Genomic DNA, 24,279 nt, shown 5'->3' on the forward strand with positions numbered 1-24,279 from the left:
AAACTCCCTGCAAAATGCATCCTTCGCTAACCAGTCTGCACAACTATTGATGGATCTAGAAATATTCACACAAGACACATCCCAATCTTTGTTCAAAACAGCTTGAATCTTGGCAACCAATGGGAGCCTTCGAGAGTCATTACCAGAAGTGGTAAGAAGGCTAACAACTTGAGAAAAGTCACTTTCTAAATCAACATTCCTGCATCCCATATTCCAAGCCAAAATTAAGCCATGATAGATTGTCTACAATTTTGCCTGAAAGGAGGAGCACGAACCTAAAAACATGGAGAACCCACTAATCCAAGAGCCATTGGAATCTCGAAGGATGCCACCACAAGCAGCCTTAACACCTGAAACAGCACCGTTAACATTCAACTTAACATAGTTTGGATCAGGACGGGACCAGGAGAGTGGGGGGGGGGGTTCTTCCCTTTGCTTTGTATGAAAATATACAATTAAATATTTCAAATTAAAAAAAAAAAATTCTCAAACTTTATACAAAGACATCCAGAAGGCTTTCATTCACTTTCTTTGTTTCTGCATTTATATTCATGTGCTATTTTGATCATTTAATCGATTAACACATAGATTTATCGATTAAATCTCGAGTCAACTATTTTTGTCTATTTTGACCATTTAATTTATTAAATGTTCAAGTTAACTGATTAAGGAGGGACAGATTGATAGATAATCTTGAATAAGAGACAAAATAATTATTAATTAATTAACGAGGGACAAAAGGGTCAAAAAGCTCACTAAATACAATAATCCTTAAAATGATTAGTTTAACTAATATTTATGATAACTGGAAATAGATGAATTTTTTACATTTTTAAAATTGAAAATATCTTCCATCTTGTGAGATTTGTCCATAGTCAGAATAAGAATTAGGTGTAGAACATCATCTGAGTGTTTCTTCTTCGACGGTTGTGCCTTAGCTATGGACCGCGCTCAGTTTCTGATGCTGGGTTTGCCTCTCTTCCTTCTCTGTTCTGACCTCTTATCCCTATTCACATCTTCCCCGCCGCCGCCGAAGCCATCTCCCACCCGCCACCACCACCTCCAACCAGTGGTTGACCCTGTAGCCATAGAGTTCCCCTCCGAGGTAATTTCAATTCCCATCATGCAATTTTTCATTAGTCGATCTTATCAATAGTTTTTGTACATCTATAATGGGTCGCTTCGTGTAATCTCAGAAACCCACCAGCAATATTGGAGGTGTGGCTCTCGACAACACTGTTAACATTAATTACTGCTCTTCTTGCTCCTACAAGTAAGTACTCTCCCTTATTTTCATATAATTTTATTGTTGTTGTCGTTGTACTGATGTTTTTGAATGTTAGAGAGAGAAAAATGGTGTAAAGGAAAGATTTTTTAGCTTAACTAATTCATTTAGTTTGTGGGTATTGGGGGAATTGACCCTAAAAATTTATGTATTACATCTGTTTTTTTTTGGTTTATGCATCAAGAATGCAAAATCTTATCTGGGTTGTTAGCCAGGGAAGTATTGTTCAAGATCATTGTTTTTTTTATGGTTTTGTTTAGTGTTTCATATAGTCGGTTCATTGCTTGCGTTGTTAGGCATGATTCTGTGTTTAGGATGGGAAAGTTGGTCTAAATGGGTGATTGTATTGTATGTAGGGGAACAGCAGTAACAATGAAGAATATGTTGGAGATTGCTTTTCCTGGAACTGAGGTTATTCTTGCAAATTATCCCCCACCGCTTCCGAAGCGTTTGCTTAGCAAAGTGGTACCAGTTGTACAGATTGGTGTTATAGGGGTTGTCGTTGCAGGGGAACAGATTTTTCCTATGTTGGGTTTTGTTGCACCTCCTCCTTGGTATTACAACTTGCGTGCTAATAAGTTTGGAACCATCGCTAGTACCTGGCTTCTTGGGAATACCTTGCAGTCATTCTTACAGAGTTCCGGGGCCTTTGAAGTTTACTTCAATGGTGAACTGGTTGGTGCCTTCCTTCTATCTTTCATTTTTCTTATATATATGAGTAAACATTTCTTTGCTAGTTGAGCCTCTAATCTTTCTCTCCAGTGAATGCAAGTTTTGTTATGCTTTGTGACTCTTTGGTAGCACATGTAATCAATCATAATTGGATAGGTGTCTCATATGACTAGTTTATCAACATTTTTACCACTTCACTTGATTTTCCCTGTTAGCTGAATATTCACTGGGAAAATTTTAGCCACTATCATGTAATATGTTAGCACCATCATTATTTTTAGCTACTAGTTGCATTCTTATCATTCTTTCTGCAGGGGGCTGTATTTTGTTGTTGAATGCATATTTATTGGGTGATATTGTATTTAACTAACACAAACTAGTTTAAGATTTCTACGGCAAGATATTATGAGATAGTGTGGGCAGACCCTGGGGGATTGGGGCCTATCCTCCACTTCAGCTAGTTTAAGATTTCTGGGCAATATATTATGAGATAGTGTGGGCAGACCCTGGGGGATTGGGGCTTATCCTCCACTTCAGCTAAACGAGAAACATTTTTGTTACTTTATGCCAAATGACTCCATGGTGGTCCTTCCCTTTGAAATGCTTACATAAACTTGCGTAGTTTGGAAGTTCTACTTTCAGATTAAAATTATGTCTTCATGCTTTTTCTAGGTAGTGGGGGGAGAGCTTTTTCCCACCTTGCGTTCAACTTTCAACTAATTGGGTATTTGGTTTTGCAACATATTATTTTGATCATTAGGTTTCTTGTGTTCAGTGTTTTGAATTATATAATTTGTGGGATCATTACTGTAGGGTTTATTTGTATAACTCCTAAGAAATGGACCAATATCAAATTAATCTTGAATAAACGTGTTTTCTTTTCTTTTTAAAAAGTTCTTATCTGAACCAATTTTTAACTCCCCTCTGGCCTCCCTGCCTTACTAAGATGGTGGTTAGATGACAGGTAAGGTAAATAAATGGCATCTTGCCATCTTCAATGCTTTTGAATTATTATTAACTACTTTAAACTCTTCTGCCCTTGAAGTTGTTCTCTAAACTGAAGGAGGGAAGGTTTCCAGGAGAGATAGAGTTGAAGGATCTGATTAGCAAAAAGATTGCAAATTCTAGACTTGCCAATGGTATAAATGATGTATTTTGAACAGGTATAAATGATGTACCCGGACCTGCCATTGCATTGTGAAGTAGAGACTGGTATACAGATATCATAGGAATATCACGTTGTAAGGTTTTCAGGTGTTTATCCTGGAACATGAACTTTCTGTATTGAAAGAACCAAGTAGCTGCTGAAGGCAAACTCAGTTAATTGAACTTTGTGATAGGCATGGCTTACACTCTCATTCTACTTTTTTCGACATTCTGCCATCTTCTTGTTATCAGCTCTAGTAACTCCATCTACTACTTGAAAAATCGAAGGATAGGAAAAGGCAATTTAGGCTACATTACTGTGTCAAAGTAGAAGACCCATAAGCTAGACGTGTTATAGAAATGTGTTGATAAAACTATATCAAGGTACTCTAACAAAGTTAAACATGAATGAGCAATGGAAAGTACATGCATATCGAGATACTAATGATAGAAACAATAGATTAAAGAAATGAAAACTTCAGTAATGATCCTGTGTGTAAGTTGTAATAACGACTTCTTTAAGCACAATTTCGTGAATATGATTTGCACGGTACAACTATTCAGTTGTGGCGACCCATGAAGCACCGATACTTCAAAACCCCCGACGTGTCGTGTCCGACACTCTCGGACACTCCGACACTCCTTGACACTCCAACATGCGTTATAGAAATTCAAAAAAAGGTTTAAAGGTTGTATTGTGTTGAATTTTTAGTTTCAACTATTAGATTGGTTGGATTACGATTACTATTTTATTGAGTTTAATATAAATATTTGTGATATCTTATGTTTCTTTGTAAAATTTATGAATATTATAAGTTTAGATTCATTTTTTGTTAAATTATTGAATATTAAATATAATATACACTACATAAATTAAAAATATTATTTACTATCAAAACGTGTCCTAGCGTGTCGAAATTTAACATTTTTTAAAATTAACGTGTCAGAGTGTCGTGTCGTATCGTGTCACGTGTCCTGTGTCGGTATCAGTGTTACATAGGTGGTGATTTCGTAAAATCTCATTTTATAAAGTTATTTGTTTGTGTAAAATTGATTTTGATTTTCACGGATATCATCGGCAGTTGAAATGGGAGGTAGGGCCGTAGGGGTGTGTAGGGTTTGATTTGGTTTTCTACATCAAATCTAAGTAAAAAAGTGGTTTGGTTTGGACAAATTAAACCGGTTTTAAAAGTAATTCGATTTTTGAATCGATTCGAAAAAATATTATACTTTGGTTCATTTGGTTTTTTTTAACTTTTAATTGGTAAAGTAATTCGTTTCATGTTTTGAAAATATGATTAGAAACCAACTCAAAGAAAAAATGATTCGATTCTTGATCTGGTTAAAAAAATAATAATTCAAGGTTCATATCAATTCACAATTCAGCTCGATTCATTTAATTTTTTTCACACCCTAGGAAGGACCCGTACTAGTTGCAAGAATCACATATGACCAACTTTTCCACCCAAAGAATCTATTGACATAATATATTATTATTATTGTGATCGTACAATTGGTGAACAGTTTATATAAACATGAAAATTGGTTTATTGGTGATAAGCAATATACGAGATGCTGCAAATTGAATCATGACGTGTATACACTTTTGATTATGAATGAAAGGCCAAAGACGGCCAAATTTATTGTCTTCCCTTTTGAGCTAACACTCGTGTAACCTCTTTTCCACTGCCACTGTTTCTACCAAATTGAACATGTAGCAAATATCATGAACAAGTACAGATCCTTGCTGTTTAGCGAACTGAAATTCATCTCTTGAGAATTACTTGCTGTTTCTACCAAATTGAATTTCATCATCCTCTTATTGTTTTAATAATAACCTGCAAAGCAATGCAACCAATAAAGAAAAGCACAATCTGAAGGCCCTATCAACATTTCTAAGCCTAAATAAAAAATTACATAAAAATGGAGAGGGTTAGCTTTTGAGAACAGTTCATAAACATGCTGAAAGTGTGTTTACCTTAAAATTTTCATATTCTGCTTATATCACGGCCAAACACAAAAGTTGTAGCCCAGTTGATAGCTACATAGAATCTGTTCCTCCAGCTGATGACACGAGTAAGATATGCTGAGCGCCAAACAAACCAACTAATAAAACCTGCCAGAGATAACCCTTTCCCTTCCTGTAGGAGATAGATAATACATGAGTAAATCAAACTATATATAAGTTTTTAAAGCACAAGCAAAAGCTCATGAATGATAAAAATCACCTTGCTCTGTCTGAGGTCCACTAGAGCCTTATAACTGCCAACACTTGCCATGCTACCTAGGTGCTTGTAAACAAACGGATCCCCAAAGTCTATGTCTTTTATGCTGTTTGCACGCCCTCCATCGGCCTTACCTATTTTGTTTAATAAGTTAGCTAAATATTTACCTTGCCTCTCTGCCACCTGTGGAATTCAAATGGCAATGCATTAAATTCACAAGCACAAGCTATCAGGCAAAGAAGAAACATGCCACACCACTTCATCCATGAACCACTACCACCACTAAGCATACAAGTAATACATTTAGTACGAAATGTGTCAGAGACTCAGAACTTACTGTAAAACCAAAACCAAATATTGCAGGAATTTAAGAAATGAAAGTGTATGTTAGGAGAAACTAATCAATCAACCCAATATCACTTACTTGGGCTAAAGCAGGAAGTGTTGGTTTTCCAGTACTTTCAACAAATCCACTGCAGTCACCTATTGAGAAGACATCCTGTACTGAAGGAACACGAAGCCATTCATCAATGCCAATCCTGCAATGAGAAAACTGTCACAATTTGCTTTAGGCTAATACAGTAATTTTTGGACTAACATGATCCTGCCTTTCCTGATAACTCAGATCAAAATACTATATATCTAAAGAGAAATCAGCTGCCAAATTGTAAATTTACAAAGGTTGTCAATGGAAATAAATAAATGCAGCTATATTGAAGTACAAGAACAACCTTCCACCAGGAGATTTAGGGAGATCCAAAGAGTGAATAATTTGCGATGGACCAACTCCAGTAGACCATACCAGCAAACCATATGGAACCTCGGTACCATCATTAAGGATAATCTTCTGATCTTGCACATCTTTCACAATGCCATGAACAAGTCGAACTCCTGACTGATAGAAACTTCAATATGAGGGGATATTAAACTAATTGTGAAAAATTTTAACAGCTAACCTGCCAATCAGTTTTCAGCATACTGATTGCACTAAGATGAAGAGTCCCAGCAATTATATGAAGGATTCTAAATACCTCTGCTAGAAACGTTGTATCATGATTATATTTGGTCTTTTCGCAATTAATACCATAGACTAATTTTCTTCATTCGGAAAGCAGAATTTATTTTTTTCATATGATATTCAGAAGTTTAAAATCAACAGGAACATATTGAACAAACAGTAAAGAAACTCTTTCAAGTTTCAACATATAGCTCACCTTTGTCAACTGCGCGGTGGCATAGCGCCTGAGTCGGTCATCAAAGGAGGATAATATCTCATTGGCCTAAAAAGGCATGAATAATTTTGGTTAACAGCACAAATTAACTTAAAAGACATTCTTGGCATTGAGAACATGATGATTTATTACAACAAAAATGGCTTCCAGGAACTGTTAGGTTTTTCTAACCATTATGTTGGCTAGAATTGCTGGATATTGGATATATACAACGGCAAGAGCAAAACGTTTGTTGCCATAACAACTATACAGTCTATTTGGTTTTACCAATCACATATCTAATGCAACTAAGCATACCTCAATTAAAGTAACATGGATATAGTCCTTCACATGAGAATATCTCTGGCGGACATCTTTCATGATAAAATCACTTAATTCACCACTGAATTCAACTCCTGTGGGACCTCCTCCCACAACCACACAGTGTAACAGCCTTTGTTTTTCCTCTTCCGTAATCCCTTTATCCAAATAAAAAATACAGATTACAGAGGTAATGTACAACAAACAATTTTTTTTTTCAAATGAATTCATATCAAGCTAATAATACTATAGCAAAATTATCATAAACCTGGAACATCAGACATCATCAAGTTCAGGAGCAACTTCCGACGAATTTCCTGTGCATGGTGAACTTCACGAAGAAAAATTGCATGTTCATGGACTCCATGAATTCCAAAAGTTGTGGGTTGTGCTCCTAATGCAATTACTAGCTTATCATATGATATTGTAAACTTCCATGGATCTAGTGTCTGCACTCCTTCAGTTACAGTCTCACATTGCACCTTCAAAACCAAGTTTCAGATTCTCCCAAATTCAGCCACATTATGAGAACCAACAGCTTATTACTAGGATCATACCATTTTGTTCAGAGGAGAGGGAGAAAGAGTAAGAAATCTATATGTAATTGAATTTTCATTGCAATTTCTAGTTCCAGTCACTGCTTAGACAGTTTTAGTTCCAACACAACCATAACCAATCTTTATAAGTAGGGTAGACCAATAGGATCAAACTGCACAGTTGGACTCTTTCGAAAAACAAAAATTTGCATAAATCCATTTACTGTGAGGTGCGTTTTAATGGTTTTACGATATGCATATTGACCATACATGTCCATTATCAAGTGACCACATCATGCTCAATTCAATCGCTTCCACCATTCTTCTTACAAAGAATTGCATTAACTTGAAAAACTGAAATAAAATTCTAAAATCTACCATTCCAAAGGTCTATGAAACAAAAATCATTACATATTTATGCCATGACATGCTAATTTTTGAACCCCCAACCAGGAACTCACAATATTACAATTGAATTCTTTGAGGAACTTCAATCCTATTATCCACTGAGATCTTTCAAAAACTCTTTTTTTTTTTTCCGCAATAACTAAACCATATGAAAATTTCCAAGTTCCAACATCGGAGTATGCAGTACCCCAGATCAAACATACCATGAAACTGAAAAAAAAACTTGAGCAGAAGAAAACATACATGCACCATGAAAGAAAACAAGTTAACATACCTCATGCTTATCAGCATCGATGGAAGTACAATTAGCAAGGAAGAAATAAGAACCGGGTTCCTTGGAAATAGCGGGTTGGATCCTTGCAATGGGTTCAGCAACGGATCTAAACTCGAGAGTACCAACGCAGGTTGAAGCCAAGAGAGGGGTGAAAACCATGTGGTTGCGAGGTGAGACACAAACAATGTCATAGATTTCAGGGTCCAACCCCTTCATGAGCCTGCACCCGGCCCAACCGGAACCCAGCACCACCACCCGTGGCTTCTCGTGGGGCTTCGTTTGTCCCAAACCGGCATACGGAACCGGAGCAGCTGAACCGGAAGAGGGGCTCTCCTCCGCGACGGTGCTGCTGAAGTGAGAGAGAAAAGTAGTGAAAGGTGGCAAAAGGTGAAAAGGGTCTGTGTTTCTGGGTCTGCTGAGATGAAAAGCAGTATGCTTGGTGAGGCTTCTGAACCAGGCCATTGGTGAGCGTGTGAAACTGAGATGAAACCTGTTTTTTTTTTGTTTTGTGGTTTACGATGATATCATATACGAGATTGCATCGGAAAAGGGAGATTGGTGTGTAAGGGAATTATTGAAGAAGGTCTCCAAAGATGTGGGCTGGATCAGTTTGACCTGACTGAGATAATAAAGTGGGGGCTGCTTTCACGGAAAGGGGTTGTTGACAATTTTGAGTTGATTGATGGCTTGATGCAGCAATGCATCATCAGCATGGCATAGTGGCGGATCCTCCTTAAATTAGTAAAACACACTGTGGTAGTAAAATGAGACATGTTTGGCACGTGGAGTGTTACGTGCCAGTTCAAGAATATTTGGTTTCAGACTGGCCATTTTAGAAAAAATAAAATTTATCGCCTCAGTACGCTTAGAAAATGATGTGCCAAAGTAATGAAGTTAATTTCATATCTTGATCTTGATATTACTTTCGCACGATACACCATTGAGTTATCGGATAAGGTTTGGTTGTATAAAATTTGATGGTATAAAATTTGATTAAATTTTAATATTCTACAACATTTGACATAATATTGTATAAGATAATATTATCTAATATTTAGTAATGCATTGTATAATAGTAGATAGGATAAAAATAAGTATTTTTGATAAAAATACTCTTTAATAAAAAATTTATATAATTTTTTCATATATATCATATGATATTAATTTTTATAAAAATATGTTTATCAGTATGTCCAAATAAACATATTAATTTTTATAAAAATAAAATTTTTCAATATTTTAAAAATTAATATATTGAAAAAATATTTTTTATTTTAATATAAAATAAAATATTAATTCCTGAGAATTGCACTGATTAATGATGTTAATATATTAATATCTTATCAGGTCTAATTCTACCTCTTTAGAGATCGAATTAAGTTGTACATCATTTTAATGTATTAAAATTTTTTACTATATAAAATTATACTATACGATAATCCTAACAAATAATTAAAAATATTATAATATATTATATAAGCTTATTCTATCCAATCTTAATTATAGAGCATACCAAACATGTGTTAGTTTTGAAATAATGTGCGACTTCAAGTTGTTGTACACTATTAAGTTCCGTTACCGGGTCGACATTCCCAAAACACTAAATATAATAATGGAGTATGGACCCCATTAAAAAAACCATGTTAGTGTTGAATTACAAAGATTTAAATAGGGAGGGAAGAAAAAGAGAATGAAAATTAAATAAAAGAATATAAAATCAGTATTAATTTAAAACGTTAGTTTGTCTTATAAAAGTCAAAGCATTAATTTCTATTTATATTGATTTGGAAACTCTGAAATCAAGAAATAAATCATAAAATTTAAGGAAATAAAAAAAAATCCTAAAAAATCATGCAACATACTTAAAATATAAGATATGGTGAGATTCTTTTTATGTTTTCTTAAAATTGCATGGCGGCGACGTTCATCTTTCTAAAATCTCTTCAAGGTTTCTGAAAGACTCGAAAGCCCAATCCTTCATATATATATTTGAAAACAGTTTACCTATTTATGGTTTCTCTGTTTGCGTCTCTCTTCTGTTCTTAGTTTCTCTCTTATTAGATTCTACAATGGCCCTTCTTTGCTCTCAATCTTCTTGTGGTGTTTTGTGCTCATTCTTCGCTCTTCTTCTCCTACTTTCCCTTCAATGCCAAGTAGCTTCTTCGTCTCCGCTGTTAAACTTGAGACGTCACCGTAACCTCTTCCAACAGCAGAGACCAATGGTCCAAGTCAACGAAAGCACTTGTTCATTGTTCGTGGGCACTTGGGTGCGTGATGAAACATACCCACTTTACCAATCTTCTAGGTGTCCAATCATAGACCCAGGATTCAATTGCCAAATGTACGGTCGTCCAGATTCTGGTTACCTCAAATACCGTTGGAAGCCCCTCCATTGCGAGCTCCCAAGGTACAAACAAACAACAACACTAGACGTAACATAACACAATAGGACAAAAAAGAGAACGTGTCCTATGACGAGCGGGAATACTCTCATATTTAATTTTCATGTGATCATATTATGTGATGAATATTAGTTATTTAATAATGATTATTATAATTTTAATAATAAGGTTCGTGAAACGAAAAGGAAGAAATATTTAAATCAATTACTAGTACTTGGATTCATCATATGACATGTTCATATAAAAATTAGACACTCTCGTACCTTGATATTGTGTTACTGTTGTGTTCTTTAATGTCTCTGCATTTTCTGCTGAATTTGTAATGTCTGATATAATATAATCTAGTATGCATGTTCAACATAATCTGAATATAGTTTTGTGGCGTTATGTCATGGTAGGTTCAATGGGGTTGATTTTCTGATGAAGATGAAAGGCAAAACCGTGATGTTCGTGGGTGACTCGCTGGGAAGGAACCAATGGGAGTCTTTGATTTGTATGCTATCTGCTGCAACACCTCAGGCACGAACACAACTGGTCAATGGAGATCCTCTTTCAACCTTCAGATTCTTGGTGAGATTTTCCACATTGTTTTCATTCCCAGTAAGATTTAGCCCATAATGCCAGTTACCCAGGTCTTTTCTTGGTAAGATTTAGATTTTAGTTCAAAAGGAAAAGGTAAATAGGAGCTAAGAACAATGCAATTTTCCCCCGCAATAAATTGTTTTGTTTCTCGGAAAAGATTATATTTACAAACTTTTTGTTTACAAACTCTTACAAATTACACTATGTCTAATCGGTTATATTATTGAGTGTATGACCGATCATACTTAGTATAACTTGTAAAAAAAAAAAAAATTGTAAACGGATCCTTCTTCTTGTTTTCCTCTTTGTTAAGTTTCATTAGGGTCATATATATTTTTTTGTAATATGACAAAGAATCTGTTGGAAAAGTGTTTGTAAGATAGTGTAAATTAAGACATGAGATGTTAGGGTCCAATAGTATGCTGTCTTATGCAAGAATCTCTTAGCAAGGGGCCCTAAAATTACTGTCAGGCATTAAATTTGTGAAGTTGATGCAAACTGCAGCCACATCATCTTCAGGCTTTACCCTGTAGAAAATAGACTGCCGAAAAAAGAAGCATTATTGAGCTGCACTAGAGAACTAAATTTGGTTTGATATGGAATATGCAGGATAATGGTGTGAGCATTTCATTTTATAGAGCTCCTTATTTGGTAGAAATCGATGTGGTCCAAGGGAAGAGAATTTTAAGGCTGGAAGTGGTAGATGGGAATGGTAATGCATGGAGAAGCGCTGATGTGCTGTCGTTTAACACAGGGCATTGGTGGACTCATCAAGGATCTCTTAAGGGGTAGGCTAAATTATCGGAACAGTGGCGAAAGTGCTGCTTTTGAAAAAAAAAACACCAAAATGCCCCTGTAAATTTTGTCAAAATGACACATGGCATATTTCGTTACACAGTGTAGTGAAATATGTGTGTAAATAATTCGCTATACGGTGTAGCGAAATATGCTGCGTCAGAATGCGCAGAACCAAAAATGCCACGTGTCAGACAGGGAGAATTTCGTTATACTGTGTAGCGAAATTCACCCTATTTGACACGTGTCATTTTTTGTTCTGAAGTGGCATATTTCGTTACACCGTGTAGCGAAATATTTGCACACGTATTTCGCTACACAGTGTAACGAAATATGTCACGTGACATTTTGGTAAAATTTACTATTGACGTGATATTTTAGTGTTTTTTTTTTTCCAACAGTGGCACTTTGGCCACCGTCCCCAAAATTATCTTCACATTTTTATTTTATTTTATTTTAAGTTCACTAAAAAAAATTAATTTTGGGTTTTCCTTTTTTTTCTTTGAGTTTTAAAGTAATTTGGTTTTTTGGGTAATTGAGTGCAGGTGGGATTACGTAGAATTTGGAGGCAAATCCTACCCGGACATGGATCGCATGGCAGCTTTGGAAAGAGGTCTGAAAACATGGGCTAATTGGGTGGACACCAATATTGATAGAAGCAGAACCAAAGTGTTCTTCCAGTCAATTTCTCCCACACACTACAAGTATGGACTCTATTGTCTCTCTATTATCATGAACTGCTTTCTCTCTCTTACATTATTGTGTTGAACTGACTATGGGATTTCTAGGCTTCATAATAATAATAATAATAATTTTGTTGGAGTAGCGGCTCCTAAATCCCAGAAATTTGCCTTGAAAAACAGAGTTTATTTTTGCTTAATGTAAAAGAAAGACATTTTGGTTCTATCTAAGTAATACTCTACTTATAATTAACTATGAACCAACACTTTCATATTTATAATTAATTAAAAGGAATTTATTTTATTTTATTTTTAAAAAAAAATTGATTGAATCATTTTGACGAATAATAATTGATCAGACACTTCATGCCAAATTTCCTCGTCAAGTTAAACTAAATTTCATTTTCCCATTTGGGCTTTATATGATGATCTGCTTTTGGGCCTGGGAATGGGACCTTTCTGTTGACCAGGCTTTGCCAACTTGCACAAAGCTCATAGCAAGTTAAGTCTTCTATATATCTGGAGGTTGAAATATATGGGCTTGTTGGTGCTATCTCAAATAAATCACGCCCAAGAAATTTCTAGTCAAGCTAAAACTTTTTTTTATAAGCGACAAAACGGGCTCGGCTCGGCTCGGCGGGTCAATCCGCCCAATCCGTTAAACGGGACGGGACAGGCTGAGTTTTTCAACCCATCTCAAAAGTGGGGCAAGGTGGGATGGACTCATTTTTTGGCGGGTTGACGGCGGGTATAAGCGGGCCAATACGAGTCAGTGTAAAATAGGGCCCAACCTGCCAAATGGAATGGTACGGGCTGAGTTTTTCAGCCCACTTTCAAAAGCGAGGCGGGCTGACTCATTTTTTGACGGGTTGATGACGGAGAAAGGCGGAGTTGGGCGGGCCGCCCAGCCACCTCTACTTTTTTGTAAGTTATAATATGAAAATTTCCGGGACTAAGCACAGAATAATTTTATGATAGCACATGGAGCAGAGGGCTGTGACATAGTTTTGAGTATGAACCAAAAATAAACGAAATCTTTAGTTTTGTGACTGGCTTCAAAACCACTATACTTTCCAAGTAATATGAGTAGCATTAACCCATTTAGGATTTTACATCAATAAGCTTTATTTATGTTTATCAATTTTGATAGTAACATACTAACATCTTATACTTGTAGAAGCTATTAAGTAATAACTTCATTAATTGTAAGGTTAAGCTAGTCTCTATTTTCTGTAACAAAATTGAACACACACTAAAACTGAATTGCACTGATACGCAGCCCAAACGAATGGAATGCTGGTGGGTCAACCATGATGACTACAAAGAATTGCTATGGTGAAACAGCACCTATTAGTGGCACAAAATACCCCGGAGCATACCCGGAGCAGATGAGGGTTGTGGAAATGGTGATTGGAGAAATGAGAAACCCTGCATATCTTCTGAACATCACAATGCTATCAGCACTGAGGAAAGATGGGCACCCCTCCATTTACAGTGGTGATTTGAGTGCTAAGCAGAGAGCTAACCCTGACATCTCAGCTGATTGCAGCCATTGGTGCCTTCCTGGATTGCCAGATACTTGGAATCAATTATTCTATGCTGCTTTATTTCATTAAATTGTGTTTTTTTACTAGCTAATTAACATGCTTTATTGCACTCTTCTTTTTATAATTTTTAGTAGGTGATGCATTTATTGAGGGTTGCATAATTGCAACACTTTTGCATAAAATCATTTATAATACTTGTTGTCTTTAAATTGAGTAATGATTGATTTATTTCCTTTTAATTTAATTTGAAGTATAGTAGGATCCTAACTCACTAATTTAATTTAATTTCAAGACTGATACAATTCCACCGCTGGGGCCTTAAAAGAGGGTTCCATATCGGGCTGTTCCATACTTTCATTTCCACCGTTTTATTAAAATTCAAATTTTCTTATCGATATTATACCGAATCTATACTAATGATAATTGAATGGGTTGTGCCACGTTAATCTTCTTGGTTTTTTTTTCTTTTAAAGAATATAAAATTATATCATTTTAAGTGAGAAAAAGACGTAATGAAAATTACGGAAGAGAAAGTAGTTATTTTTTTAAAATATTAATTTTAAATAAAAAATACTAAGTTGTGTCTTTTTTTCGTACTTAAAATGATACAACTATATATCCTTTAAAAGAACAAATATTTTTCTCAAAAAACAAATATGTTTAATATATTGAGAAATTAAAAAAATTATTTTCTTTATTTATTACATAGGGGGATTTAGAATTATTCAAAGGGAATATTTTGTACCATGAAGAGTTGTCAAGTGGTGTGTAATATATCGATGTTAGAAAATAATATAAACCATTAAAAATATAATTATTAAAAAAATCCACACTCAACAATTTAAAGTTTTGGGTGGAATTGGTTCTTTATATGGTATCAGAGCTTTCTTGACCACGAGGTCACGAGTTCGATCATCACCGCCCTTATTTGTGGAATTAAGGGGGTTGTATTGGATTGAAATTTTAAAGGATTTTAATGGATTATTTTTGGACAAAAAAACCCGTTGGTATACATTAATATTTTAACTGATTGAAAAGAAGCAATGTGATATTTAATTAGTATTTTAAAAGATTATCTTAGAATCCGTTGGTATTTAATCGTAATTTTAAACAAAGGAGAAATAATCTTGAGGTATTTAAAAATCTGACGATTTTAATGAATTTTCTATTTGGGTGGATTTCGTGAAACTTTTTAGTAAAAATATAAATAGGATGTCACTCTCACAATCTCACCCTAATCCCTGGAATTTCTTGAGATTTCTTTTATTGTAGTGTATTCTTCTTTCATTTAGTGGGTGGACCCGCATGAAACAGGTTCCACCATGAGAACTTCGCTAAAGCTCAAAAACATTAGATTTGTGAGCGATTTTCATCACAAAATAACAAATTTTTGTAGCAATTTTTGAAAGTTTAAAAAATAATTTTTTTTAAGCTATTGGTCACATTTTTTCTTAGCACAAAAATGTGTAATTTTTATATTAATGACAACTTTAAAAAGTTGGAAAATAATAGAGGAACAAAAATCCTCAAATCAATTTTCATTTTATATCAATGAAACAAGATCCATTTAAAGAACGATTAAAACTTTCATAACATGAACCCTATGTTTCATAACAATATATTCATGAACGAAATTCTTTCGCTTTAGGAAACGATTTCAAAAAAAATTTGCGTCAATAGATTACTAAAAATTGGTTTTTCAAAAGCCTCAAAGTAATTTAAGGTTTTAATGTATCGATTGAAAATAATTTGAGAAATTTTCTTATCTTTCATATAATAAAATTCAGAAATTCAGATTCAAAATTTTCTTAGAATACTCAATGAAAACATGCATGTGATATATTATTAGAAAACTCTCGTTAGGTAGAACAAAAACCCTAAGTTTTTCAAGGTAAATTGAAAAAAAATTCAAACATATTTTATTATGAATTTTACTAATTGAGAAAATTATATGTGATTTTTCTTTTTTTATTCTTGTAATTTAGAATATTTGTTAAAATTCATATAATTTTTTAAGATTTTATAAATTTATCTTGTCCTTTCAAATCTTATAAATTCTATTAAAATTCTTTAAAATATCCAATCTTACGAAATCTTGGTTGTATATCTTTTATTTAAAATTTCTTTAATTTTAAATAGTCTTTTATAATTTATAAGATTTTTTATCTCATAAAAATCTTTTAAAATCCTCAATATACCCTTAAATAAACATAGGGGATAATCCACTCACCACCAAAAAAAGTTTACAATTCTTACAATCAATTTAATCATCGTTGATTTTCATCAATCTAACGGTTATAATTTATTGAAAATTAATAACATTAATTGTGTCACATTTATTAATTCACAATAAATTATAATCGTTAGATTGATGAAAATCAATGATTAAATTGATTGTAAGAGTTGTAAACTTTTTTGGTGATAAGTGGATCTATTCTCATAAACGTAATATAAAATAAAAAATTTGAATTCATATAAAGGAAAAGTGTTTGTCATTTTAAGGAGATAAAATTTGAATTTTAAATTAAAAAAAAAACCGCTCAATTTCTCTCTCCCATTATTTTCATTTTTTATGTGTCTATCTCTCTCCTAACTCTCTTCTAAAATGACATAACTTAAAGTATTATTATTTAAATTACAAACACCAAACCTTCGTATAATTCATATGATATCCACTTTTAGAAGTTAAAGGGTCTTCTCTTAAAGAATAATACAAACCAAAAAGACTCCCGCAAGAACTCGAACATGGACAAGAAGATCCTGCCGGAGAACGTCACTCTCCTGGGCCGGGACGCCGCCAACGGAGGCGTCAAAGAACAACCGCAAGAACTTTCCGGGTTCAGGCCTCCGATTCTGGATCGCGTCGGGTACGAGAACAGGGTGAGGAGTTTTCAGATGCAAAGGGAGTCGTTCTGGGTGAACAGAATCAACAATGGTACCGTCGCGTCGAACCGCGGCGGAGGAGGCGGCAGAGCGGTGTGCGAAGAGTGTATGAGGGCGAAGGGGACGGGGATTGATGGCGGTTTTCATCCGTGCGTGAATGACGAGGTAATAGTAGGGTTCAGGTCGTCGGCTGGACCGGTTTCTCGGCCGGCGAAGAATTCCGGCGAGGAGCGCCCCTGATTTGTGTGGCATTTTTCATTCATCTCCCGATGAAGGAGAAAATTTGTACAGTAATAGCATGCGGTCATATATACAGTAAGCACGGAAAGGTATACCATTTAATTCATTCATCGGTGACTGTACAGATGATATATAGATGATTTTGCCCCCATTTAGAGTAGAGGGGTTTTGATGTGAAATTTTGGTAATTAGAGAGAAACAGAAGTGAAAGGTTTTTACGTGACTTTGGTTTTTTGGGTTCCTTTCCATTTGCTTGTTGTGTATACAGTTTTCTTTTGTTATCATGTGAATTTTGGGTCGGCCACTTCGAGGTCCTAATAATCACTCCTCTTATTGAGAAATGAAATCCTTTTCATAAATCGAAATATGTGAAAATACTATTGTCTAATTATATTTTACATTTTATAGTTGGACTATCTGAATTATTGAATACTATTGTCAATAATTAATTTCTTTGCAACGAGTACTGGGATTTAGAATAGGCTCAAAAACTTGCCCACGATTTAGACATAACAATTTAGGATTAGGCTCTGCATTTCTTTGGACTTTTAAATGGGCACCAATGAAGCAGGGTGAGAGGGAGGAAGAGTAACGAAGGGATAAGAAGAGGAAATTAAAGGGAGAAAGATGAACTAAATTCAGGATATATTTATTCATAACAAAGGTCCTATTTATTGACTCAAGAAATTCACTAGTGCAAATTTCTCTACGATAATACTAATCTGATAAATTCAAGATAATCCCAATCTAAATAATTGAAATAACACTCTCAAGATAATTCCTAGGTTACAAGTTACAACCGGTAATCCAATTTGAAACGAAACCTTTCTACTAAGATAATGGGCTTCTATCTAGATGGTCCTTTAGCCTGTTATGTAATCCTTCAGATGTCAAGGATGCTTGGGCTGTCGTGTGGGCCTGTTTGTTACAACCACAAGTGTCCTCCAGCTACCACTGGGCTTAGCTAGTCTCTGTTAACCACTGCTCCTGATCACAATGAGTATATCATCGTTTTTTGGGCATTTATATTGTTATTTAACATGTATAAAAATATTTTTAAAGTTGTCTAGAATTTTTATTTTTTATTTTTTATTATGTTTCTGTAATCATTTGCATGTTGAATAATAGTTTGAGTGTAATCGTCCTATGGTGAGTCGTTTTCTTCTCAATATCTCGAGACTTAATTTTTTTATTTTTTTATTTTTAACCGATTCATTGCAAACGTAATTAATGTTGTGTGTGTAAGAAACTTTCTTGTGTCATGTTAAACGATAAATGCAAATCCCTTCTAGGAATATGCCGTACTCTCGAGATTATTTTTTTTTTTTCTATTCATAAGTTTCGAACTCAAAAGCCCTTGAGACTTGATAATCATATGCTTTTAATTTAAGCGTAGGTTGAGTTTTTCTCTTTGTTTTTTTCGTTGATATGTCATGAAGAATATGTCAACGGAAAATTACTGAAATGATGGATTTTGCATTCATAATGAACTCATAAAAGAAACACTTAGCTTCGAAACACGATGTAGTAAGATAAGAGTTCAAATCACAGCATTCAAAGTAATAAAATATGCGACACTTTTTGAAAGCCTAATCTACATAAAGCATTGCCCGAATAAAATTATACAGCAGGCATATTTTTCATTCACGTGAAAGTTTTATTAATCTTCATTGTCGCGCAATGATTCCTTGCCATGTCTCATACTAGCTCAGTATGGCAACACCAAGAGGAGGGGCTTCAATAGGTATAATCTTCTCAAATTCTACAGTTTTGTTGACCAAGTTGTTCTGGTTTTCATAAGCTGAAACATGCACTCCAAGTGCTGCTCTACCAGAAGGATCAAGGTTGTTGGACCAGGCAGCATCCCACTCAACAGCTTTGGCCGTGCTGCATGCAACACTTGCTCCACCAGGAACAGTGAGCTTGGCTGAGTTCTGCAAAACCAAATTAAGGGACATTAAATACTTGAATCAGCCCCTGTTAAAGTATTTTTTCTCCTGGTTTCAAATTAAGAATTTGATTGGTTAACTTGCCTGAGGGAAGAACCTCTCAAAGATCATTCTATAGTAATATGCTTCCTTGGTTTTTGGGGTGTTGAGGGGGAAGATATTACCAGCATTAAGCATCATTTTGTCATTCACCTATTGAAAAATGTCAAGAACCAATTATAAGCAACAGTAATTTTATGAAAATAGCCAACTCCATCACTGAATTATAGAGAAAAGGTTCTATTCGGTACATGTTTTGCAGCGTGGGCTTTAAGGCCATCAATCCAACTATAGCCAACACCATCACTGAATTGTTCTTTCTGTCTGTATAAAATGTGCTGCATGAAATTAAATGTCCCGATGTTAGTTTTGACCAATTAATTTTGCAAAGATCTTTAGACATTTTAGCAAATATCACAGTACCTTTGGCAGATAAGGATTCTCTTCATCATCAAAGGCCTTCCTCAGAACCCATTTCTCAATTCGTCCTTCTTCTCGTTTTATCTGAAAATATCAAATATTAAACCAGCTTAATAAAATTCTCTTAATTTTAAGTGATGAAGCAACCGAGTCACATTCTTTGCCCATACCATTTTATTCTCAGGATCAATGTTCATTGCAACATCGATAAACTCCTTGTCCAAAAATGGTACTCGGGCTTCTAGACCCCAAGCAAATGTTGACTTATTGGCTCGCAAGCAATCATATTGGTAGAGTGCTTTGATCTGTATGTAAAAAACATAACTATTAGCCCTTGTACTTTAGCCCATTATATTGTACTGGCGATAAGCAAGACAAATATATAACCTTGCGACATGTTTCTTTGTGAAACTCTTCCTTGTTGGGTGCCTTGTGGAAATAGAGATACCCGCCAAAGATCTCATCAGATCCTTCTCCAGAGATTACCCATTTGACACCAAGTGATTTAATCTTTCGAGACATAAGAAACATAGGTGTGCTTGCTCTAATTGTAGTCACATCATATGTTTCAACATGGTAGATAACGTCCTCAATGGCATCTATGCCATCCTGCTCACACCATATATAACTGATTACTGATTCTGATTTTTATATATTGAAGGGCCCCAAATTGTGCGTTGAAAAGTACTATTTGACGTAGATACCTGAACAGTAAAGTGAAACTCATGGTGGACAGTTCCTAGATAGTCTGCAACTTCTTTTCCAGCCTTCAGATCTGGTGAGCCCTACTCAAAAATAAGCTGACTAAGATTAAGATAACATTAAAGGTTTTACTTTAAAAAAGAAAAAGAAAAAAGAATCCTCTAAATTTTCTAAGTCATTCAAAATTTTGAATAGATATACACCTCAAGGCCTACGCAGAATGAATGTAATTTTGATCCCCACTGTTCAGCAGCCTTTGTGTTTGCCAGGTAGCGAGAAGTGATGGATGCAACCAATGAAGAGTCCAAACCTCCGGATAGTAGAACACCGAAAGGCACATCAGTCATCAACCTTTTTATGACTGCCTGTAATCACATAATTCACATACGCTATCTCAGTTAGATGAACTTCATATTCCAATGATGTAGTTAGACTTGTGTGAATCATACCTTCTCAAAGGCGTGCCTCAAAGCAAGAGGATCATAAGGGGCTGATGGAATAGCCTCAGAGAACCAAGGAGGATTATACCATCTGCGGAACCCTCTTTCTTTGCTGGAGTACAAGTGACCGGGTGGAAAACACTCAAAATGTTCACAATCATCATTCAGGCCTTTCATTTCTGATGAAATCCAAACAGAGCCTGAATCCAGAGAGGTGTCAAACTTATCACAGTTTATTCAATTCAAATATGTTCGAGTACAAACTAAAAAACATATGAGTTCAATTCAAAAGTGGGACATATTTTAACATAATTACCATCTAATCCCCAACCAATATACAGTGAAGTGACCCCTATAGCATCCCGAGCCACTATGAAACTGTTGTCACGGGTATCCAGTAGAACAAATGAAAAGATACCATCCAGCATGTCCATAAAGTTTTCTCCATGTTCCTCATACTATTGGAAAGAATAACATAAATAAGAAGAAGTTGACAAGAACTACAAATTCAGTCATGATTAACTGCTTATTAATAACTAAAAAATGGATGAAATTTTTAGCAAGACTTAGAAGAAATTACAATTTTTGAAACATATGATGTTCTAAAGTTTAGTTTGATTAAGTTGACTAACCAGGTGAGCAATAACATCACAGTCACTTCCAGTTCGGAACTTGTGATTAGGCAGTTGTTTCCTGAGCTCTTCATGGTTATAAATCTCTCCATTTACCTGTTTTTAAGTGGTGACATTTATCATCAAATCACGATTTAGTGCCGTTAAATTAGTAAAATAAGATACGATAATAATAACACTTCAACAAAAATAAAATAAAAAGAGAAAAGTTTACCAATGCCCACGTGATTTGCTTCAGAGTTACCTATGCCCCTGTGATTTTTTTATCACATATGTGTCTGTGCTTTGTAAAAAATAAAAAATCACAGGGACATATATAATAAAAAAACATACCCTTTATAAAAAATTAAAAAATCATATTGACATATGTGATAAAAAACATACCCTCTTGCAAATCACATGGACATGTATAATAAAAAAAAGTTACAAAAACATAAATAATTCTGAAGTAAATCATAATTCACTGAAGTATTGGTCAAGTTTTTCCAATTAAAAAAGAAGCTATGCTTAAGCCTCAAAACACATCATGCTGTTATTGTATAGATTCCAGTTTTGCTTATTGAAATTACCAATAAACACAGGATCATAGAAAACTATGATTGATGTTTAGCATATGACATACCGTGACAATAACGGATTTGTCTTCATTAAAGAGAGGTTGATCCCCAGAAGCAGGATCAACTATAGCCAATCGTTGGTGTGCCAAATAGCAGTCACCGTGTTGATGGAGCCCGCTCCAGTCAGGGCCACGGTGCTTCAGTCTGTGATGTCAACAAGAATTAATATTCAATGATTATTCAATCTGAACTTTCGAAACAGACCCATTCAATTGAAGGACAATAATATTCATATACTCTTTACCCCCAAAAAAAAAAAAATGTATATTTTCAACATTGTTCATACTTTTTTTTTTTATTGTTGTAAGAAAAAAATGCAATATGTAATAATTATTTACCTTAAATTATATCGTATAGATCTACGACAACGATTAACCCCTTTTAGTTATTTGTTTTCCAATTGTCTTGGACTGTTCCCTTCCCACTAAATATAACCAATAATTGCATTTCAACCTGGACCCCACATCCCACTTCTTTATCTTAATTAATAAACAATCAGTGATGTGATCGAAACATATTTTACTTCATAGTTGCCCACTTATCAAAGTCTTGTATGATAAATCTGACTGATGGGCATGTAGTCCACAATATAAAGCAGTGGTTATAATTTGATTTGAACTTACGTCACTTATGTCCCTTATTTATTCTTCATCATCATCATTTAACTCTCAATATCACCAAAACGGCAAAACCCCGTCAATTAAAAAAAAGTGGTGCCATGGTATCTAAATCAGTCACTCCCAATAAATGAAGTCACGCGCGATCATAGACTGCACATGAAAACAAGGGCTTTGCTGGTGGTACACATAGTACGAACAATTCAGCATGAACTTGTAAACCAAAATACACGAAGCTAAGCAAAGTAACAGTTTAACAAATTAATAACAAACTATGATTAAACGAGGTTGGTTTGTTGAAAATAACTGGAACATAACACTTTGTTTCATCATGTAATGAAACTCCAAATACTAACATCAAGTACATAGGTAGATACATAGAAAAAGAATCATTACCTACGAGAAAGCTCTAAGACACGGACCCTTTTAGCTCGAGAGTCATCAGAACAACCAAGAACAGCAAGTATACCACACATTGTGATATATATTTTTATATGATGGAATCAAAGAGAGAGAGAGAGAGAGAGAGAGATTGAACAAACTCAGAAGAAGTATTAGATTAGAAGAGAATGATAGACTCTAAGCTTCTTTGGACACGTATTTATATGCATAATATGAATGATAGACTCCACCAAGTGGTACCTATGAAACGCCGTCGTTTTTCTCCAATTCAATGTACTGTTACCATACTGGCTGGTCCCGAGACTCGACACTAGCCCCACCACACATTCCTCTTGTATTGCGCCACGTGGTGAAATGTGGTTCGTTGGAAGTATCAACTGTTTTTGTCGACTTTATTTTTTAATTACGTAATTCTTATGTAATATCTTTTTGGTTCGTTGTTGTATTGACAAGTATAAACCGCTACCGATTTTGTGCTTGCTAGCTGCTTCGTCTCCGATTATCTTTGGATTTTGTATGCGTACGATACATGCGGATAAATTCATAGTTAAATGATGGAAATAAATATAATTTGTAAATGAAAGTAGTTTTATATTAAAACTTTCATCTTCTGATAATTACTTTTGTTTATTTAATATTTATTTATTTTTTATGAAATCACTTTATATACCACAGTTTATGCTAAAACTGGTATTATGAGAGTTTTTGTTTGATTTATAACTTGTGCTTATATAATTTGTTTATTGACCTTGATATATATTTCAGTTTTACTCATACATTTTAAAAACATTATTTAAAATCATATTTTTGACACCTTTCTCTTTAGTGTGTATTAATATGACAAAAATTCATTTTAGTGTACGCTATTAAAATATGGAAAAAAAAAGATTTTTATTCTCTAATTTTTTTAATTTTCAAATTCTTTTTTGTTAACACCGTTAACAAATTAATCATTCTTAATTCACATAAACATGTATTTTCAGGAAATATAAACACTTAAAGATGTATTTTTGGAAATACATAGCTAAGTTTGCAATAGTTTGTAAGTAAAAAATTTGTAAATATAACTTTTATCAAATAAAATTATTAAAATGAAGATGATATGCAAGTATATATCCAAATGAGACAAACTTGACCGATTCAAATAACTCAAAAAAATATGGAGTTAGGCTAATAAAATTAAATAAAAAAATTATGTCAACTTGGCCTTTAATTCTTAATTAATCTGCGCAACCAGATGCCGGTTAGTCTGTA

General features: G+C 34.4%; 4 protein-coding genes across 6 annotated transcripts; 2 read left to right on the top strand and 2 right to left on the bottom strand.

Moving 5' to 3' along the window:
* Positions 1 to 868: 868 nt before the first annotated feature.
* LOC133292742 (selT-like protein) lies at positions 869 to 3,449 on the top strand. Of its 2 annotated transcripts, none has more exons than XM_061491188.1 (4): positions 869 to 1,105; positions 1,197 to 1,273; positions 1,642 to 1,960; positions 3,121 to 3,449. In XM_061491188.1, exons 1-4 carry the CDS (start codon positions 941 to 943, stop codon positions 3,124 to 3,126), a joined length of 567 nt encoding a protein of 188 aa, XP_061347172.1. In that variant the 5' UTR covers positions 869 to 940; the 3' UTR covers positions 3,127 to 3,449. The 2 variants fall into 2 exon arrangements, with proteins under 2 accessions (XP_061347172.1, XP_061347171.1); XM_061491187.1 differs by having other exon boundaries at positions 3,003 to 3,442.
* Positions 3,450 to 4,662: 1,213 nt separating this feature from the next.
* Positions 4,663 to 8,540, bottom strand: LOC133292766 (internal alternative NAD(P)H-ubiquinone oxidoreductase A2, mitochondrial-like). The gene is made up of 9 exons (XM_061491222.1): positions 8,079 to 8,540; positions 7,129 to 7,342; positions 6,858 to 7,018; positions 6,543 to 6,608; positions 6,060 to 6,223; positions 5,753 to 5,867; positions 5,332 to 5,511; positions 5,082 to 5,244; positions 4,663 to 4,941 (listed from the first exon to the last, which is right to left on the bottom strand). Exons 1-8 carry the CDS (start codon positions 8,538 to 8,540, stop codon positions 5,092 to 5,094), a joined length of 1,515 nt encoding a protein of 504 aa, XP_061347206.1. The 3' UTR covers positions 4,663 to 4,941; positions 5,082 to 5,091.
* Positions 8,541 to 10,147: 1,607 nt separating this feature from the next.
* LOC133292717 (protein PMR5-like) lies at positions 10,148 to 14,153 on the top strand. Its single transcript, XM_061491151.1, has 5 exons — positions 10,148 to 10,485; positions 10,879 to 11,050; positions 11,672 to 11,850; positions 12,403 to 12,561; positions 13,817 to 14,153. Exons 1-5 carry the CDS (start codon positions 10,148 to 10,150, stop codon positions 14,151 to 14,153), a joined length of 1,185 nt encoding a protein of 394 aa, XP_061347135.1.
* Positions 14,154 to 18,763: 4,610 nt separating this feature from the next.
* LOC133292771 (asparagine synthetase [glutamine-hydrolyzing] 1) lies at positions 18,764 to 23,126 on the bottom strand. 2 transcript variants are annotated; one of them, XM_061491227.1, is made up of 13 exons: positions 23,020 to 23,126; positions 22,012 to 22,150; positions 21,390 to 21,485; positions 21,074 to 21,215; positions 20,767 to 20,957; positions 20,521 to 20,682; positions 20,320 to 20,400; positions 20,003 to 20,224; positions 19,786 to 19,920; positions 19,619 to 19,699; positions 19,447 to 19,533; positions 19,241 to 19,348; positions 18,764 to 19,141 (listed from the first exon to the last, which is right to left on the bottom strand). In XM_061491227.1, exons 1-13 carry the CDS (start codon positions 23,097 to 23,099, stop codon positions 18,911 to 18,913), a joined length of 1,755 nt encoding a protein of 584 aa, XP_061347211.1. In that variant the 5' UTR covers positions 23,100 to 23,126; the 3' UTR covers positions 18,764 to 18,910. The 2 variants fall into 2 exon arrangements, with proteins under 2 accessions (XP_061347211.1, XP_061347212.1); XM_061491228.1 differs by having other exon boundaries at positions 21,074 to 21,208; positions 21,386 to 21,485.
* Between the last annotated feature and the right edge of the window lie 1,153 nt (positions 23,127 to 24,279).

Source organism: Gastrolobium bilobum, unplaced genomic scaffold (genome assembly GCF_033153095.1).
Source record: "Gastrolobium bilobum isolate Gb01-03AN ecotype WA unplaced genomic scaffold, APGP_CSIRO_Gbil_v1 utg6105, whole genome shotgun sequence".
Classification (NCBI taxonomy): domain Eukaryota; kingdom Viridiplantae; phylum Streptophyta; class Magnoliopsida; order Fabales; family Fabaceae; genus Gastrolobium; species Gastrolobium bilobum.